The sequence below is a fragment of the Drosophila erecta genome, unplaced genomic scaffold (genome assembly GCF_003286155.1).
Source record: "Drosophila erecta strain 14021-0224.00,06,07 unplaced genomic scaffold, DereRS2 tig00000126-arrow-pilon, whole genome shotgun sequence".
Taxonomy (NCBI): domain Eukaryota; kingdom Metazoa; phylum Arthropoda; class Insecta; order Diptera; family Drosophilidae; genus Drosophila; species Drosophila erecta.
In genome coordinates this window covers 13,660,166-13,680,201 of record NW_020825209.1, presented here as the reverse complement: position 1 = coordinate 13,680,201, position 20,036 = coordinate 13,660,166, and the positions used below count along the sequence as shown (strand labels likewise).

Genomic DNA, 20,036 nt, shown 5'->3' with positions numbered 1-20,036 from the left:
AAAGTGTGTTTTGAATGAAAATTAATCGAATAAAAATAAATCAAACAGTCCGGCAATGTTAGCGTTGAGCCTCGCCCGCCTGCGATAGTTCAGCGCTGCCATCCTGCAATGCCAGGTGCCATCACTATTATCAACTCGCATTGTTTCACCCATCTGGTAGCACCGCAAGTCGTATTGTGCAAAAAGAAAATATAATTTAGCCAAAACAAATCCAAATAAGGACCATGGCCCACGACCGCGAGGTGCTGCGAATGATCTGGGAGGGCCAGATAGGCATATGCTTCCAGGCGGATCGGGACGAGATCGTGGGCATAAAGCCGGAGCCCTTCTATCTGATGATATCGCGACTTAGCTACTTGCCTTTGGTCACCGACAAGGTAAACAATGGCTTCAAATGGCAATGGCCCTACCATGTGTAAGATCCCAATAACGCCTCCCAATGTCGCACATATCCTGGCAGGTTCGCAAGTACTTCTCACGCTACATAAGCGCCGAGCACCAGGATGGAGCGGTGTGGTTCGACTTCAATGGAACGCCCCTGCGCCTCCACTATCCAATTGGTGGGATCTACATACACGAGATGCTGTCATGCATGCCCATTTTATACTAATGATACCGTCTTGAACCCCGCTTAGGTGTCCTATACGATCTGCTGCATCCGGAGGAGGACAGCACGCCCTGGTACCTCACCATTCACTTCTCCAAGTTCCCCGAGGACACGCTCGTCAAGCTCAATTCCAAGTATTTATAACAGAAAGTGCGCCGCAGCTTGTGTGCCCTACAGACGTACTATACTTATATTAATAGCTCAGTCGTGATTGCCAAATCCTATTGCTAACACATCGTAACTTGGGCACAGAGTGCAATCAGTGCACAGATGCCGTGCACTACGCAGTAATAGCAGGGTAAACAATGGTCCATCAGGCAAATCGAGCAAATGTTATGATAGAGTAAGCCATTGTAGGAAAATGCCAATTTACAAGTTGGACCCAATGTGGCCAGTTAGGATCAGTGAACGTTTCCATTATGAAATGTAGAAAATAATGATTCATGAACTCAATTCGGCCTGAACAATAACGTACCGCAGTAACGCATAGTCTCGAATATTTGATGAGAAGTATAGTTATGTCTGCAAGGCTACACAAACTGTTCTTTTCAACTGCATTTTAACTCATTTAATGGCCCGCCACTTCTAGGGAGCTGCTGGAATCGCACTACATGTCCTGCCTGAAGGAGGCGGATGTGCTCAAGCACCGCGGCCTGGTCATATCCGCAATGCAGAAGAAGGACCACAATCAACTGTGGCTGGGACTGGTCAACGACAAGTTCGACCAGTTCTGGGCCGTCAATCGGAGGCTGATGGAACCGTATGGCGATCAGGAGTCCTTCAAAAACATTCCCCTGCGAATCTACACAGACGATGTGAGTGGCAAACCAGGATTAGATAAGATCAAATCAGTTCAGTTCAGTGCAGCTCAAATTGATGGATTTTTTTATCTCCATCATCGACAGGACTTCACGTATACCCAGAAACTGATTTCGCCGATCAGCGAGGGCGGACAAAAGAAGAGTTTGGCCGATTTGATGGCCGAATTATCGACACCTGTGCGCAAAGCTGGTGAGTTGGGATTTTCGTCTTTAGCCTTTGGATCTGGCTATCAATTACCGCAGGCACTCTAAAAAAAGAAGAGAAAAACTGAATACAAAACTCGAAAGTCGTCTGTAAAGGAAAACGAAAACGGGAAAAAACCCATTGTCTGCGCAGACGCAGCGTCTCTTGGAAATTAGGGAAAAGGTGCCAGTCAGTCTGGCATGGCCAAGTGCATGTCTATCTGTATCTCTTTCAGATGAACCACCCGTCTGACTTATTTATTTTTCTATTGAATAACACAAACGAGCCGAGCCGAGCCGAACCGAAATGAAAAATCCGCCCTGAGCGGCACTCTCCGGCAATCATTCTTCAATTCATCAATGTCCCATCCGAACAAAAAGCCGAAAAAAACAAAAAATACAAATACAAATAGGAATAGAAGATACAAAGGCAGATTCTCCGATACTCTCGGGCTGAAAACAATGCCCCCGGGGTGGAAAAGCGACCCGGAGCGGAGCGGATCGGATCGGAACGGATCGCAGGTCTTTTTGGTCATCTCGCTTGCCCCAAGGAAGACCTGGCCAAAAATGTGCGCCTCTAGCTCGTCACATTTTCCTTTTTGGCCATTCAGACCGAGTGCGTGTAACACACAACACACAACACACAAACGAATGAAAAATTCTTTGTCTGCCGGCTGAAAATTTGTCGACAATGAAAATGTGCGTATGGATTTTCGGCAGAGCAGCAAAATCAGCTAGAGAAGCAATTGAACGAAAGATAACATCCGAAAAACCATAAGCGATTTAAACGAACACCACATAGGCAATAGTTTGAAATGAATCAGCCATTTTGGGCGCATTAAGTCGCGACTGCAGCAAATGTATATTATTTTATATTATTTAGTATGTTCGTTAATAGCAGAAACGTAGGTAATTTAAAAAGAGCATATGCAGCTTTTGAGAACAACTGCAGCAATACAATAAGTAACAGACTTTGAGAAAGTAAATGGATTATGCAGCACCTGCAACATTAGCAAACCTGCTACTTGCAACTGCAACTACAACCAATGGAGAGTGCAACTGATGCCGAGAAACGTGCACCTTCAATGTAAACTTGAGCCACTTGCTGACACATTCATGCAACAATATTAGCTGCAGCATAAGCTATGCAACCTGCGACATCCAGGAAAAATCCCAGCAGCAGATACACCAAATGCAAGCGTCATAGAACCTGCAACTGCCACAAAGCCTGCAACCTGCGACAGCAACTCTTGGAAAATGCCACACATCGCTGTTGACCTGCGGCGCCCGGCGACAGCATGAGCACGAACCAGAGCGGGACAGCGACAACAAAGAGCGAGAGAGACGGCGAGATGCGGCCAGAAAGAGACGGGCGCAATTCAATGTGTTGCCCACCGGCAGCAGCAACTTGCAACGCGCACACACACTGCAAAACCTCCCACTCCAGTGGCTTAGGTGCAATAATAGCATTGGGAATTCCAAAGTTGGACAAAAGGCGGAACTAAATACCTGCGGCTGGGATTTACGAATTATATTGTGAGGGTTTTCTTTTTTTTCGGGAATGCACTTGGATGGATAGCTAGTGCCTATAGAGAGCTCTGCTTTCCATTCAGTGCGAGACAGGAGATCCCACCTGGGTGCGTCCATATGTACGTCCATATGTAGGTCCATGTGTAGGTCCATGTGTTTCGGGCAGGTTGGGTATTTCCCAGGTGTCCTCCATGCTTTTCGTTTCGAGTCCTTTGGCTGAGAGCCTCTATGCAGCACCATGTGCACCCCTAGTGCGCTGGCCAAGGTGTGAAATCTTTATTTGCATGCTTATGGACGGCCTTCTCTGCCCAACTCGATGATCCTCAGGAATTTCCCATTCGAAAGGTGAGAGATTTCCGGCGATTCCAGAACAATTGCCAATGGATGTCGATCAACACGTATTTTCCCAAAGGTCATTCGGCACTCGGCGGCGGTGCCTTGCATGCCGTCCTTGGCACAGGATTCCGATTTGGATTCCTCGGCTCCTTTAGCCGCACGCCTGGCTTAAGTGGGCCATTCAGGGCAATCCGCTGGCAATTTGTGTTCTGGCTCGGCTGGCTAGGTGGATTTTCAGCTGTTAGGATCTTTTGGGATCAGGTTAGCATATTGCGTGACTTCTAGGGGATACAAAACAATCGCTGTTGATTTTGATTATCGTCGTATATTAAAAGATTCGAGTCGCATCCGATTCCATCCATCCATCCATTTTAGCCCCCAACTCCAGTCCAAGAATCTTTCGCATTTTTTTTTTTTTGGAGTACACAAATCGAAATTGAAATCAAACAGAAATGCATTCAAAACATGATCAATTTGTTGCCCCGGGTTTTTCATGAAACTTGGATGATATTATGTGCATGAGTGGATGGGGTAAGGAAACCGGAGGATGGCGGAGGCAAAGAGCAGTGCGATAAAGAGGAGGAGGGGCCGATGGCTTGGATAACGATTGCACGTATTTGTGGTGCGTGCATTTTCATAGAAAATCGTATTTAAATTGAAATGAAATTCAAATATACAATGCAGTCGGGTCTCTGAGTCTTCCGTCGGAACGTGGAAGGTTCAAAGTAGATGCGATTCCAAGAAATCAAAAAACGAAAAAAAAAAAAAAATGGGAAAAAGTGAAAAAAAGAGGAGAGCAGAAGAAGAACGAGAAGCGGCAGAGGAAGAATCTAAGACGCGTCAAAAATAAAAGAAACGCATTTCTTTTGGCTTCGCCTCTGGCTCCTGCTCCCTCTATTCCCATCCCCCTCGCTCTTTCTGCCCGTCTCGCTCGCACTCGCGCTGCTCCTTGTGCATTGGCATTCGCTTCATTTGTTGTTGCTGCTTTCATGATTTGCCGCCGGCAGCGACGCCGACTGCGCTGCCTTCGCCGGAAGGCAGCCAGAGTAAATGCAAGTGGCTTTCAGTGTTGCCAAGCTTTAAAAGCTTACGAAAATAGATAATTTTCGAGGCTAAAATGCGTTGAAAATCCAAACAATCTCGGAATGCTGCATTTTATTATTGCGTATACTTATGCGCCGTTTTAAAACTACTCATTTTGTATAATCAGTTCTAAGTTCGATTTTTCAAACATTTTTTCGAGTGCATGGGCCAAAAAATATGAAGTATTTTGCATATATAAGCATTATATGTGTATTTTGTTCTGTGTAAAAATTCAGCTAGAAATGCAGCTAGAAACAAGCTAGAACGGGCTGAGCTGCTTCAGCGTGCGTGTGTGTGCGTGTGTGTGAGGCATGCTGGCTGCGCGTGTATTTGTGTAGGGTGCTCTCGAATGTGTGAAAAGGAAGTTCTGAGATATCACCTCCGCTTATTTGTATTTACACCTTCGCCGGCACCTCGATCCCCTGCCCCTCGATCTCGTACCCCTCCCCCCACTCCTCGCCTCCCCCGCCTGCTGCATATTTTTCTGCTTATTTCTTGCTCGCTGCACTCCAACAAAACTCCGGTGAAAACGGCGGCGGCGCACGGAAATCGCACCTCAATGTTTATCACTTATGCATTCCCCCACCCCTTCGCCCCCCTCCCTCTCCCTCTCGCTCTGCTGCTTCCCATCCCCGTTTTCTTGCGATCTCCCTCTTGCTCGCTCTTTCATCGGCGCATTTGCTTAGTCCCATTTCGACACATTTTTCGTTTGCATTTCGTCAATCAGACAAACAGTACAAACACAAATGCCAACCTGCAAAATGCAACCTGGACAATGCCCATGTATGTGTGCCCATGTATCCATGTGGCCATGTGTGCATGTGTGCAGCAGGTGTGTGTGTGTTTGTGTTTGTGCGACAATTGGTGGTGCCACGCCCCGCTTTTTGGGTGGGCTGCAGCCATGTGCGAGTGTGTGTGTGAGTGTGTTTGCCTGTTGATCTTCACAGCATCATTATTTAAACTCGCCTTTTTTAACACCCGGCGATCATCAATCATACTGCATTTGAATGCTACCAAACCCAAAGGAAACTTTCAAAATATACGAAGAAGTATACAGAACGTAGTTGTTATTCCAAAATCTTAGCAAGGACTGAGAGTTTGTTCTTCAAACTAACTTTTGGGCATAACTACAAGTATCTCGTAGTTACAATAATATCTCGTATCGTAAGTAATTACAAGTACACAAGTATCTCGAGCATTTCCATTACCAAAATTTGCCAAATCTTTAAACTAACTTTTGGGCATAACTACAAGTATCTCGTAGTTACAATAATATCTCGTATCTTACAAGTATACAAGTATCTCGAGCATTTCCATTACCAAAATTTGCCAAATCGTTAAACTAACTTTTGGGCCTAATTACAAGTATCTCGTAGTTACAATAATATCTCGTATCTTACAAGTATACAAGTATCTCGAGCATTTCCATTACCAAAATTTGCCAAATCTTCAAACTAACTTTTGTGCATAACTACAAGTATCTCGTAGTTACAATAATATCTCGTATCGTAAGTAATTACAAGTATACAAGTATCTCGAGCATTTCCATCACCAAAATTTGCCAAATCTTCAAACTAACTTTTGTGCATAACTACAAGTATCTCGTAGTTACAATAATATCTCGTATCTACAAGTAATTACAAGTATCTCGAGCATTTCCATCACCAAAATTACAATACTGAACACTGTTGCCATGCCAAATCAAAAAAAATCCAAAAAATCAAAAAACACTTGAAAAGCCCTCGCTTCTTGCACTTCCTGCCACGCCCCCTTGGCTGCATCCACTTAATTTCCCACTTTCTGGTTGGCTTGTTTGTTTGTTTGTCTGCTTGTGTGTTGCTTTTTGTCTGCTTGATCGGCCATTATCGGGTGCAATCTTCAGTCTTCAACTCACAATTCAACTGCAGCGTCAACGAAATCCGATTTGATTTCTTTTTGCTAAACATCCGCAATCACCAACTGCCGCCCCTTTGATCGCCATTTCCCCCACTTTGTAGCTGGATGAAAATAAACCGAAATTAAATCGCATCGAAGTTATGGGGCCCACAAAACGAGGCATCGACGGCATGACGGACAAACAAGAGCAAAAACAATTGATTAGCACTTTTCGATTTCGCACTCTTCGATGGCGTCACTGAACTGCAAAAGCTGAGTTTTCCAAGTGCACTTGTGTTGTGATGGAGTTTTCCAGAGTTCTCCCGAGTTTTTAATTTCTGCTGTACTTCACCAGCAGTAATGGCTTTATGGCACACAATCTATTAAGTGATTATAGTGATTGGGGAGCGCGTTATCAGATCGATGAAGCTTTGCTATTTTCGCTATTTTTAGCCATGAGCTATGCGCCTTGTCGTTCAATTTCCCCTATCTCCCCATTCGTATGTTTTCACGTTGACGATAATAAAAATGGGATCAATAAATTTTCAGACTGTTTGGCGCCACTCTCGCTCTCGCTCCCTCTCTTTCTCGCCCGCCGCTGTCTCGCTCCCGCCCAAACATACACATACCATCGAGATCATATACAAACACATATATAATGCTTGTCCGCGGGCCTGTCGCCCATTTAATAGCGCACATATGTACATATGTATTGTATATCGTTCGGGTCGGTTTCCTATGCAAGATTTATGATCTCGTTGGCGCTTTGGAGGTGTCTTTGGTTTTATGGTTTCCCCACAAATCGCTGGATACATCGCCGATCGGACGACATCTTGGCTGATATAACTTTTAATTGCTTTACGGTTTTATTTTGCCGTAAAACTGGATGAAGTTGATTTGAGTTTGGAAGGTGTCAATTCAAAAACCCGCTCAACATCAGCTCTGAGTTTTTTTAAAACTCCCAACTCCCAACTCTAATTACATTTTACTCGTACTTCTTTACAAATGCCTTAAACCGTAATGACTAAATTATTCGCCTACGACTAGCATATTACGTAGTTATGACTAGAATCATTAAACATTTTTATTTGAAAATGATTGTGAATTGTAATCGCTCATTTACTTTTTACCACCACTCGGTCAACAGGCGAACTTTGGAACAATCTAATAGATTTACTTCCCCCCATTTTCACTTCGAGCGATTAATATTTATTGCTTTGCTTTATTACTTTTAACTAGTACCTGGCCTTAAATGTATACAAATTTACTTATTTTCAGCTTGCCATTGTATTAACTTTAAAACTAAAATACAGCCCAGGCGTGCAATTGATTAGTCATGCATTCCAGCATTTCTGGGCTTTGTGATCATGTCGTTGAGTTCTTTGCGATATCTTCATGGCATCGTTGGGGCATTATATACGTAACACCTGAATATATGCCCCTGTATCGCCAATCAATTCGCTTCCCATACTTCCACTCGCGGCACTTGTATTCCGTTCATTTATTATTTTTGGGTAGCGCCATTAGCTTGGCCATTAAACTCGTGACTTGCCCAACCGAAACGGATCGAAGTGGAATGGCACTGCTCTGTAGTATAGTATAGTATCGTGGGTTCCATGGAGCTACAGAGCCATGCGGCCGGCCCTCTTGAACTCGCGTCCGTTGCACAAATCTTATCGCCGCCGCCCACCGCCCACCGCCTGTAATCAGCCATTATCAGTCCAACCACTCGCACACATTCCACATCTGTCGAGTACACCATAGCACCATATATGTACATACATGTACTTGAATTAATACATGCGTTAATAAAGCGTTGTCCGTAACGCTAGTTTTAGCCCACCGGGCGATTGGCGATTGGCAATCGTGCGACATTGCAAATTGGCAATCGGTAATCTATAATTACACTTTGTATGCTAAAATTAAGAATGACCAAATGTGTCATTTTTTTTGGCCCAAAAAAAGCAAGGAAATAAGAATAGAAGCACACACTCGTAGATATGGCACCAAACTTTGATTTCCAAGCCAGTCCAATTCTTGAAGAATACGTTTTTTGTCGATTGCCACAATCTTTATAGCTCGCAAATTGATCATGATCAGATACGCTGTATTATGCGGCAAATAGAAGCGACTGAGATACGCCCTATCAGTCCGAAGTAATCGCTAGCTGATCTCATTCATTATAATATAGGTAGTGATATGTAGGCTTCACTTGAGCGCTGTCTCATTAATGAAATACTGATTGTCGATCCTTTACATAATGGCTTAGTACGCATTTAGTAAATCAATGTTACTGATCATCAAAACGCTGTCTTCTTCAAGAAGTTGAAGTTAGTTGTCAATTTGGAACTGGGTGAAGCGATGCAATTGCTTTGAACTTCAAAGGATCTCCTTCCGTTCTATGAAGACCGAATTTAGCCGGCTAAATAAAACATATAACATATATAACTGCTCAATTATACTGAGGGCCAACTTCTTGGGTTCCCGATATGGTGTTGCTGTAGTACTACTCCAATGTTCTTATTTCCAGTTGGATGTCGCACCCACGCCATCGATCTTCACGAGGAGACGCAGCTGCAGTGGATGTCCGAGCATCTGAGCTATCCCGACAACTTCTTGCATTTATCGGTGGACTACAAGGATGTTTAGCCCTATATCTACATACATGTATATAACTTAACCCTATATTTTCGACATTTTGCCCAGTTCGCGTGTGTGTATATTTGTGTTTGTGTTCGTAGTTGAGTCCATGTCTGCTGTGCTATTTTCCGATTCCAGCGAATCCCAGGGCGATCCTCCGCGATCGATTTACAGTCCTATACACATACATATATATATGTAAACGCCTACATGTATATACATAAATAAATGAAATATAAAATATATGTTTAGTTAAGCTAATCTGTATGTTATACTTACGATATATGCCAGCATTTAAAAGAAGCGAGCAGCGCAAACCAAACGATTCCTGAAACTTCCCACTAACTGATAATACCAACGCATATTACTTCATACGGTTTTTATTTTTTATTTCGGAGCCCTTTCTGCCAATTTATGTTGCAAAAAACCCACTGAAATCTAAGCACAGTTTTATTATGTTTAAGCAATTAGTCTACACACTGAACTAACATCACACTAATGATGAATGACAGCTATTTTGTATCGAATCAAAAATACATATATACACAAGCCATTCAAAATTTGTATATCTTCCAGGGAGGCATAAAATAAATCATTTCTAGCAAAAGCGTGTCTTCGAACTTGACTGATATTTGGAGTCGAAAAGTTACAGAACCTCGATGGTAACTTTTGAACCTCCGCAAATTGGTCAAGCCAAAAAAACAGAGAGTGGGGTTATCAATTTCTGTCAAGATAGTGCCTGGAATTGAAAATCGGGTGCTATATCTGTTTGCTTTTCATTTTCGAGTTATTTGCCTGCAAGCGGACGGACCTTGCACAATATGTTTTTGGCCAAGCCCGAAATCGGAGATCTTCAGTGGTCTCCTTTACTCGAAGAGCATCGAGCACATAGTCACAGTGTGACAAGAACCACAATGTCCTGATCTATAATTAGTTAACTTTAGCTTTGCACCACTCGAGAATGATTTATTTGATTGTTATTTGTACCGTGTGTCTGGGCGCGTCCAAAAATAAACCGCATGGCACATCTGATAAAAAGCCAATGCAAGTTGGAATAAATTCGTATGAATTATTAGCCCAAATCGAGTGGCTATTTCTTAAAGTCATTATGGGGTTAGCACTATCAGGAATCTGATGGATGAATTCTTCGGCTTCTGCGATACTTCCTTCTTTCCACTCAGAGTTCCACATTCAAGCATCTCGTGGATGACATTGTATAATCGCTGCTCGAGTAGTAACCCAGAAGCCCAAAGATATATTCAAGCGATTGGTACAGTTCAGAACGGAAAGTATTCATATAAGAGATTATGTCACGATTCTCGATGGGATCGCGCGAGATCCGTTCCTTTGATTACAACATCACACGGTGCGCAAAACTCGCTTGATCAATAACAAACTATATAAGCGTATGTATGTAAACATATATAGATATATCTGCCAGAGACGATCGCCATATGCAAAGTACTCGAGATTCGGGACTCAGGTGAATTCTGCTGCCGTGCTATGTGCCAGTGTCTTCTTCCCCTATTTACTTTGTAAAATTTGGCTGGCTGCAAATCAAAATATATATTTTTTGTTACGTCCGAGCGATCGAAATTTGTCACGTGGCATGAAAGGCAGCAACAAAAACATAGCAACATATGTACATATATACTTTTCTTTCGGGAGATACAAGAAAAGCGAGCAAAAGCTTACACGGCAACGCGCTTCGAGGAAAATAGCACGAAAATAAATTGAAATTTAGCAATCATCTCCACCCACAGCCCACAGTTTCCCGGTGCCCGTGGACCCCACCTCGATATACTCGTGTGTGCCATATGCTCCTCCCGGGGTTCCTGGGCCCCGATCTCAGCCAGCTTCGTACCTTCGTTCTTTTCCCTGCGTTTCCCATCTGGGCCTTCTGCCTAGTTTCACGTCATGCCAAAACTTCATATCTTCCTTCGATCAAGGATTACATTACTGCATTTGTACGCGAAGTAAGCTCTTGTACCGCTGGTACTTCCTAATCTTACTTGGTGTCGATCCATCCGTACAATCCTCCCGAATTGATGCCCCGTCCCTGCTTCTTTTGCTCCTCGTCCCCGGTTTGACTTGACTACGTGGGAACGATCACCTGAACGCTCAAATCGCATAGATGCCAACAGTTCCGATCTGCCAGCACCATGCCCGCCCTTTTCTACACAGAGAAAAATGTCGTTGCTTATTTCTTTGCACACAATGAGTGCAGCTCGTGCAACTAATGGGACTAGCGCAATTATCAAAGCGATTTCAGCAAAAGTAGTGCAACAATTTTTCGCCCAGTGCATGTCTAGGGTATCCCATGGGGTCTGCGATCGCTCTGTCCGTCCATTTTGTCCGCAAATGTCGCAAAAATTCTTTGGCAGCGATCGCGCGGATTTGCTCGACAGAAGGGAAAGCGCGTCAAGTGAAAAACAATGAGTGTGCCGCTCTGTCTCGAGAACCGATCCCCCAAACCGATCCAATCCGATCCGATACGATACGATCCGATACGATACGATGCGATAGCTGGCGGTGCTGATGCTGATGCTGATGCTGATGCTGATGCTAATGCTAATGCTGATGTGGCTGTGGATCGCAGTGGTGGTGAGTGCTCGTGATTGGCGCACACATTGGCAAACGAGAGCACTTTATTTTTAAACGTTTTAAAAATACGATCATTATAGAATTTGCGGCTTAGTCATACCCCGCCGTTGAAATGTGCCAAGCGAATTTGACCAGAAACCGAGTAGTTCGAGGAGTGTGGTCTGTTCTGCGTGTGTGTGTGTGGAGGGGAGGGGCGTGGAGGGGCGTGGCACGGGCAGTCGAGGTGGAAAGCCCCAAAGCCTTAAGCTATGCCCCGACTTGAGTGACTGACAACCCATGAGTTGTCACAATGAGGCACGCAAATAACGCGCACCATTTGAATGGCACATTCGGTATGATCGCGGAGATCAAACGGCGATCGGTTCTATAAATGGGGCCCTAACCTCACACGATCAGCTAAGAGGAATTACGGCGACTTATCCAGCATTTAGATAATCCCAATTGATGGCGGGCTGTTTGCCAAAAGTATATATCAGTCGGTGCTTGGGCGCAATGATTTACAATCGGGAAATGGCATTTGAGCCAGATTTTTATGGCCATCTGCAAAATGTTACCAACTGTTGGTCCCCAGAAATCAGGAAATCAGGTTCCTGAATTACTCCATTTGCAGTCAGCTGAAAATGAAACCCAACACAAATCCAATGATAAAAGCAGTTTCAGTTTAAAGTTTTTTAGTTTTCTGTTCGTTTAATCAATTTGTTTTCTTTTGGATTTTGTTGTTGTTGTGGGTGTTTTTATGGTTTATGGTCACACAATTATTGTTGTTCTTGTCAAATGTAATATATAAAAATACTGATTTTATATATATATATTTCTCTCTATGTATAGGCTCATTTCATATTTCCCTTGGCAATGAAAAAAAAAACGTTTTCCTCTTGTTTGTATATAAATATATTGTATATATGTATATTGTATATCATTATAATTAACTTGTAGATTTAACCCTTAATATTACGTTAAATTTCTTGCTCTCTTTTGTGTTTGTAAATATATATGTATATATGTATATAGCTATATATATTCAATAAGCTTCAGTTTTCAACAATTTTTATTAAAATTTTGTTTTGTTGTCATATCACAAGAATTTTCAATTTCCAAATAAAAAAGTGTGTATTGTAAAGGTGTGTATTTGTTTCGTTTTTAAAGCTTTACTCTTAACAATTTTCTCAGTTTTTCCAGTTGCATTTTTCACATTTTCTCTCTTAATATACTCTCCCACACGTTATACAAATGAAATGAAGCGATGAAATTCTTAAGCAAATTCAAATGTTTCGCCTTGTTTTACTTTTTGTACACAATTATTTACACAAGCTAATACAAGGAAAAAAAAAAAGAAAAAACTGAACTTAAGCTTAATTTGTTCTTAGTAGGTAGCCAAAAAAAAAACGATCTATTCCTAGGGTTGGGGTTTTTTTTTGCTGATATGCTTGGAAGATATATGTTTGCGCTTAGATGTACAATTTTTTGTTAAGGTAAACTTAGGTGGTAGGGCTAAAAAAAAACGTTTTAAGCTTAAATATGGCTTAGAGAACTAAAAGGCCAGGCCCAGTGACTGCCATTATAACATCCGATTGGTGGGATTGCTGCTTCCTTAGTTTCTATTGTGTGTGTGTGTTGTTTGTTGTGTGTGTGGGTGTGTGGGTGTGGGTGTGTGTGAGTGAGTGTTCTTAGGCCACCAGGGTCAGGTTTGTGGGCGCAGAATCCGCCACGAGGATCAGGGGTCGCTTGGCCAAGGACTCCTGATCCAGCCAGCGCTGCAGGTGTTGCTGATGTTGCAGGTGATGCTGCTGCTGCTGTTGCTGCTGCTGCTGCTGTTGCTGCTGCTGCATGTACATCAGATTGTCGTTGTAGACGGCATGCAGCTGGAGATTGAGGCTGTAGTTGCTGCCGCTGTCGCTGTAGGTGGATGAGCTGCTCTCGTAACCGGAAACGGGCGATCCCTTGGGGCAACAGAAGCCGGTGGGCGAGAGGGCGGGCGCCGAGAATGGGCTGAGGGGCGTGGTGGCTTTGCTGGAGCTGCAGTTGTCCTGAAATTGCTGATTAGGACTCCCGCCGGCGACGGGAAATGTCCGCTGCTGTTGCACATTGGTGGGGCACTGAAAGCTTGTGCCGATCGAGCTGCCGGGCGATACACAGCCACCGGGATAGGGATGATTGCTCCAGATGATGGGCTCCCTTTGTTCGTTGATCGCCGCTGGCTTCTTCTTGAGGCGACGCTGTTTCTTGTCGGCCGCCTCCTTGGAGTCCACCTCGTCGTCGTCGGCATAGCGAGACTCTTCCTCATCGTCCTGCTCCTCCTCGGCAGCGCCCTCATCCAAATCCTCTTGCGGATGGTGATGATGGTGATGGTGATGCTGAGGCTGATGATGATGATCCTGCTCCTCATCGTCGTCCAGCAAATAGGGCTTGAAGAGCTTGACCTGTTTGGAGGGCAGCTTGTGCTCCTCCGGCTGCTCCGTCTCCACATCCACGTCCACCTCCACATCCTCGTTCTCCGCTTCCGTTTCGGGCTCCTTCTTGATCACCTCCTCCAGCTTACTGATCTTATCTGGCTGCATCGGACTAGTGATGACCTTACGCTTGCGGAAGGTGAGATCCACACCAGACGGATCCTTTTCGTTCAACTGCATTTGACGGCGGGCAGAGGATCCGAGGGAGAGGTCCATGGGCGCTGGTGTGGCAACTGCCTCCAGTCGATTCTCCAGATAGCCATGGTGATGGTGATGGTAGGCATAGGGCATGTGTGGAATGTGACTGGCTGACGATGTGGATCCCGGCGATCCGCTCAGGATTGGCACTTGTATTGGCACTTGGTTGCTGTTGCAGTTGCTGCTGCTGCCGCTGCCGCTGCTGCTGTTGTGGCAACTGCTATTGTTGCTACTGGGCAATGTGTTGCTGCTGCTGCTGCTGGCGGGGATTGCTGCTGTCGGTGTGGGATTGCCATTGCTGGTGGCCATGGCGGCGGCCACAACAGCGGCTATTTTGGCCGCCGAAAGGACACTCGACGGTCCCTGATTGCTGCCATTTGTGGCAATGGTTGCAGGTGTCTCCTGCTGTTGATGCTGCTGCTGCGGATCCTGTTGCTGCTGCTCCTGGTGCAACTGCTGCTCCTTCTGATGCTGCATTTGAGGATGCATTGCCACCGGGACATGCATGTGTGGATGGGCGGCCAGGGGGTGTGGAACCATGCCATTGGCAGCCAGCAAATGGTGGGCGGCATGATGGTGGGCTGCTGCTGCTGCTGCTGCCGCTGCTGCTGCCGCCGCTGCTGCTGCAGCATGATGGTGATGTGCGGCATGATGGTGGGCGGCGTGATGATGATGATGCCCCACCGCGGCGGCATGATGGTGATGCAACTGATGCACCAGCGGATGGCTCAGCTGATGGAACACCTTGACCGCCGGTGTTGGCGATACCGATTGCTGCGGGAGTAGTTGCTGCTGCTGCTGTTGCTGCTGCTGCTGTTGCTGTTGCTGCTGCTGTTGCTGCTGCTGATTGTTGGCCACCGATGATCGCAAATTTGACTCGCACTGCAACCATTTTTGGATTTGCCGGCGGTGAATATTGTATTTCCTGGCCGTGGCCCTTTGATTGCCCTTGCAATCATTATCATTCCTGTATGATTCGAGGACCTGCAGCTTAAAGTGGGGCGTGAAAATGCGACGACTTCCCATTTTGGGGCTGCCCGAAGAATTGCCATTGTTTGTGTGGCTGTTTGTGGCATTCTCCGAAGAATCCTTGGGCCGCTTGAAATTCAAAGCTCCCGATCCGTTCAACTGTTCGCTGCTGCTATCCATGATTATGGCTTATTTTCGTGGCGTTCTCTACAGAGTTATTTTGATATTTTCCCCAAGATTCTGGTCAGTTTTGTATGTATTTTTTTGTTAATTTTGTTTTAGCAAAAAAAAAAGAACAATTATAAGAGTGTGTTGGCTGGTGTTCGGTTTTGCAGTAGTAGTAGGTAGTAAGTTTTAGGTGCTTTTGTTGTAGCTGTTGTTGCTACTTGCGTGCGACGCTTGCGCTTTCATAACTCGCGATCTGGCAGCTCTGTCCCCAAAGCAGCGACGTCGACTGCGACGCGTCTCACATACACACACTGGCACACACTCGCTCAGATACTCTTGGAGTTTATTTGAAATCACTTTTCAAAATCCGTTTCAAATCTATATTGTTGTGTATATTTCGATTGGTATAGATCGGATAAATAAAACACAGTTAAAAAAAATATATATGTCTGCGTGCTGTTGCTTCTTCTGCTCTTTTTCCTTTTTTCTTGTTAGCTACTTCTCGTACGTTTCACTACGCTCTTCTCATAACTCGCGTTTGCGATCCGCACGGCAAGGAATCCAAAACACAATTGTTCTGCCCTCGGCGTTCTAGTTCGAAGATACGTTCTAGACTGCCGCGCCTCTGCCGGCGTCGCTGCCGGCGCCGCTGTCGACTGCGGTTCACTCAGAAATGCTCACGCATACAGCCGTAAAGTGCCTGCCTGTCTGCTGTGCTCTGCTGCTGTTGTTGTTGCTGTTGCTGCTGTTGTTGCTGTTGCTTCTGCTGCTGCTGTCGCTGTTCGTGTGGGTGTTCGTGTGCGTGCAGTGGGAGAGTGAGCGAGCGAGTGAGTGTGATAGAGAGGGGCAGCGAGAGAGCGAGCAGCAGAGAGAGAGCGCATGGCGCTGAAGCTGAGCACTGCAGACAAACTGACGACAATCGTGTCGCGAGGTGTCTGCGCTTGCATGTGTGCGTACTTGGAGTGCAAGTGCGAGCGGGACGCCATTATACCAGTTAGCTGTTGCGGCGCTTTTGTTGCTGCTGTGCCGTGCTGTGTTTTGTTGTGCTGTGTGCACGGTGGGACCGAATGGACAACAGAGGACGGAACAACCCATTCCCCTGCTGCTCCCCCCCCCCCTTCCGAACTCTTTTTCCACTCTTTTCGATTGCCACAGTCACCCGACTGACTGACTAACTGACAAACACCGGGAACGGCACAGTGGGACAATTTGCTTGGCATTTTGTTTATTAAAAATAATACAAATTTATAACGTGCTTATTGCTGAAAACATTTAATGGAATAAATCAAAAGATAAAATCGTTAAGAGCGAGCAATTGTCAAATATTTACTTTTTTCATAATTTAAAGGCCCTTTCGAATCAATAACTGAAACGTTAGTTTTAAACTGTAATTTTAAAACATTGTACCCTTTTTGCCACTAGCACCATTGTTTTAGACAGAACCCTGCAGTTAACAAAGGTAACGCGCAAGTTGCATATCACATTTAATCTGTGTTTACAAATAACTTATTTTGAAATGCAATAGTAGGCTTAGATTTAACCCTTCGCGAGCAGCTTTTTGCGCCACTGTGCTGCGACTTTCGTTAGCGGCTGCGGTTGCTGTTGCTGTTGCGCTACAAATTCGCTGGCTCTGTCCGTCGCTCACACACATACACACATGCACACACACGCGTGCAAAAGACACCTTTGAATGGTGTGTGTGTGTGTGCGCCAGAGTCGTGGCTGCCAGACATTCTGGCACTGCCACTCCACACGGCACCCTCCCGCGCACCCCCTTCCACGCCGGCCAGAGCCCCCCACCCTTTTTGACCCACACCCCTGTGCCCCCATCCCCATCCCCCATGCCCCATGCCATCGCACACACACTCACACACACATCCGTAGAAACGACGCAACAGATCGTCGAACGAACTTGTTGAGCGCCGCTCTCTCGCTAACAAAACGGCGCGTTCTCCCTTCTTATTCCGCTCTCTCTTGAATCAACTGTTGAATGTATTGCTGCATTTTTTATATTTTCACACACACACAGTGCCATGCAAACAGAGGTTTCCAACTATCTTGGTTGATTTTACTCGTTCTTATGGCCGTGGGTGCATATACACCACATAGACTTGCATATACACACACACATATGTATGTACATATGTATGTAGCTTTAGCTTATTTCTGTCGACGATGCCGCCGTTCTGTCTAAGCTTAAAAAATTGAAAAAATAAAACAATGCAATCAGAAAGAACTAAAAGGGCATGCAATAAGTGCAACAACTAAATGTGCACAAGAGTGCCTCTCCGCACTTGTTGCAAATGACAAACGAAAATGCTGCCTCTTCTTCGTTGCCAGCTGCTTCTTCTTCTTCTGCTGCTGCTGCTGGTCTCCTGCTTCGGCAAAATCTGGAATTCATGAATGAAACACGCACACACTGGCGCAAACACCTCGCTCTCTTTCGCTATTCGCATGCGTGTGTGTGTGTGTTTATTTGTCGGCGACAGTGGGCTGCTTTGCTTGCGTGTGTATGCAAATTTATGAAAATTAAAATAGAAAAAATGACATAAAACTAATCAAATATATGTATGGGTATTGTTGTTGAGCATCAATTTGCGCGTGCGATATGGTAAGATGAAGTGCGAGCGGGACGGGGCGAGCGGTCTTTGAGTCACCTATGTAGCTCTCCAAAAACAATAACATAACCCAGCAAAATGAAAAAAAGCAATAACAATCCAAAGATATCGGGGGTCCAGATTCCCACGTCTCTGCTGCCCCGCCCCACTGTTCCCAAAAGCAAGCCGCAGACCCCGCCACCCGTCCCACTGTGCCCACGAATTAAAAGCCGACGACGGACTGTCTGGAAAGATCAAGGAAGCTGGAAAGGGACGGCAAGACAAGATGGAGCCTGCGAAGCGCCTGCACACAAAAAAAAGAAATACAACCAGCGAGGAGAACAGCGAGGAATAAACTTGGATGCACTGACAAAAAAAGTTAGAGCTTAGATACGATCACGACGTAAAAAACGGCTTGAAAATCGAACAAGAACTGAATTCTTAAGACTAAAGAGAAAGCTAATGCTAAAGGTAACAAATTTAAAAAAGACAATTTTTCAAAATCAACAATCCTAAAATCTTCAAAACAATAAATAGCTCAAAAAAAAAATAAGAACATAAAGATCTAATTTTAAAATATAAATATAAAAGATATAAAATAGGCTAAATTGACAGAAATTTTGAAAAAATCTGTAGGACAACGAAAGAAAAAAAACCCTTTGAAAAAGGCGAGAGAAATACATTTTTGAATTGCATTTCCAAGTAAAGCGGCCACAAACAACCCAAAAATATGCCGAAAAAACGCACACACACTTGGGCCGAAAAATTCAACCGACAAAAAAGTTCAAAAGCAACACACACACACACTGGCACAGAAAAATCAAAAGAATTCCACTTTTTTTTATTTAGACCGTCGGCTTCTAAATCGATTTATCAAAAACAAAACAAAAAAAGAAGCGGAAAAGACGAAGGCAAAGAGATAAAAATTGAATATAAAAAGGTAACGTAAAAATCGAAGAAACCTATACACACATCCACCCATACCCATGAATTGATTAAAAAGTTGAAGAAAAAAAAGAGGTATAAAAAATTGGGAAAGGGAAAGGGCGCGGCAGCCGACGAAAAAGAAGGAAAAGCAGGAGAACGACGTGCTGGGGCACTTATGATCTCCAATCTCGCAGAGAAGGGGCAGAAGATGGAGGTGGAGGCGGTGGTGATGGTGATGGTGGCGATGGTGGTGGAGGAGACGGAAGACGAGTGGTAGGAGTAGAAGAACCTCAGGTTGCTTTTTTTCAACAACGCTGCCGCCGCGCTGTCTGCGTTTGAATAAGCCCACACAAACAAACAGACGAAAAATATGAAGCAAGGAGAGACGAAGGAAAGGAGAGGAGAACGCGCGCTTGAAGACCGAAGAATCGCAAGATGGAGCCCCAAGAAGACGAAGCACGTATGCCAGGATATGCTTAATGTTCCGAAAGTGGAATAGTATCGAAAGCCATACCAATCAAAACCGTAAGAAAATATGGTCCTTTGAGTGTCCTAGCATTGATCATAAATTTTAGAAAATGTTGGTTTCAAAAAAAAAAACCAAAACAAAAAAAAGTTTGGTATTTTACAAGTTGGTTGCCTTTTAGATACTGTTTTTCAAATTTGCTCTGGATACGATCGAAAGTTTCTAAGTTCTATAGTTTCCTCTCTACTAAGAATCCAAAAATGCAACGTAGTCCGTGATACACCATTTATAAAAGCCATATATTGAAGTTAGTGTTTTTATTAGGGATTTTGGACAGTCTTCTACCTCAAATGTTGGTCGTCTCTTCTTCTGATTATAATGACGAAAACAACAGGAAATTCCTCGACTGTGAAGCCAGGCATACTCATTTAGCCTATGACTAAACGGCAACAGCACTAAACTATATGTACATATGAGCCTTATCAGGAGATAAGATCAAACAAAGGCGATCCAAGTGCCAAGCTCTATTTGTCGGCCAATAAAATTCTATTCAGTAAACAATTTTCGACAAAATGGTGCTCG

General features: G+C 44.5%; 2 protein-coding genes across 2 annotated transcripts; one reads left to right on the top strand and one right to left on the bottom strand.

Annotated features, from left to right (window-relative positions):
- Nucleotides 1-103: 103 nt before the first annotated feature.
- On the top strand, nucleotides 104-9,621 carry LOC6551683 (autophagy protein 5). Its single transcript, XM_026981453.1, has 6 exons — nucleotides 104-377; nucleotides 461-560; nucleotides 636-741; nucleotides 1,197-1,422; nucleotides 1,513-1,618; nucleotides 8,966-9,621. The coding sequence occupies exons 1-6, from the start codon at nucleotides 225-227 to the stop codon at nucleotides 9,082-9,084; spliced, it is 810 nt and encodes a 269-aa protein (XP_026837254.1). The 5' UTR covers nucleotides 104-224; the 3' UTR covers nucleotides 9,085-9,621.
- A 3,117-nt stretch (nucleotides 9,622-12,738) lies between these two features.
- On the bottom strand, nucleotides 12,739-16,107 carry LOC6551682 (histone-lysine N-methyltransferase set1). Its single transcript, XM_001978495.3, has one exon. The coding sequence runs from the start codon at nucleotides 15,474-15,476 to the stop codon at nucleotides 13,347-13,349; it is 2,130 nt and encodes a 709-aa protein (XP_001978531.1). The 5' UTR covers nucleotides 15,477-16,107; the 3' UTR covers nucleotides 12,739-13,346.
- Between the last annotated feature and the right edge of the window lie 3,929 nt (nucleotides 16,108-20,036).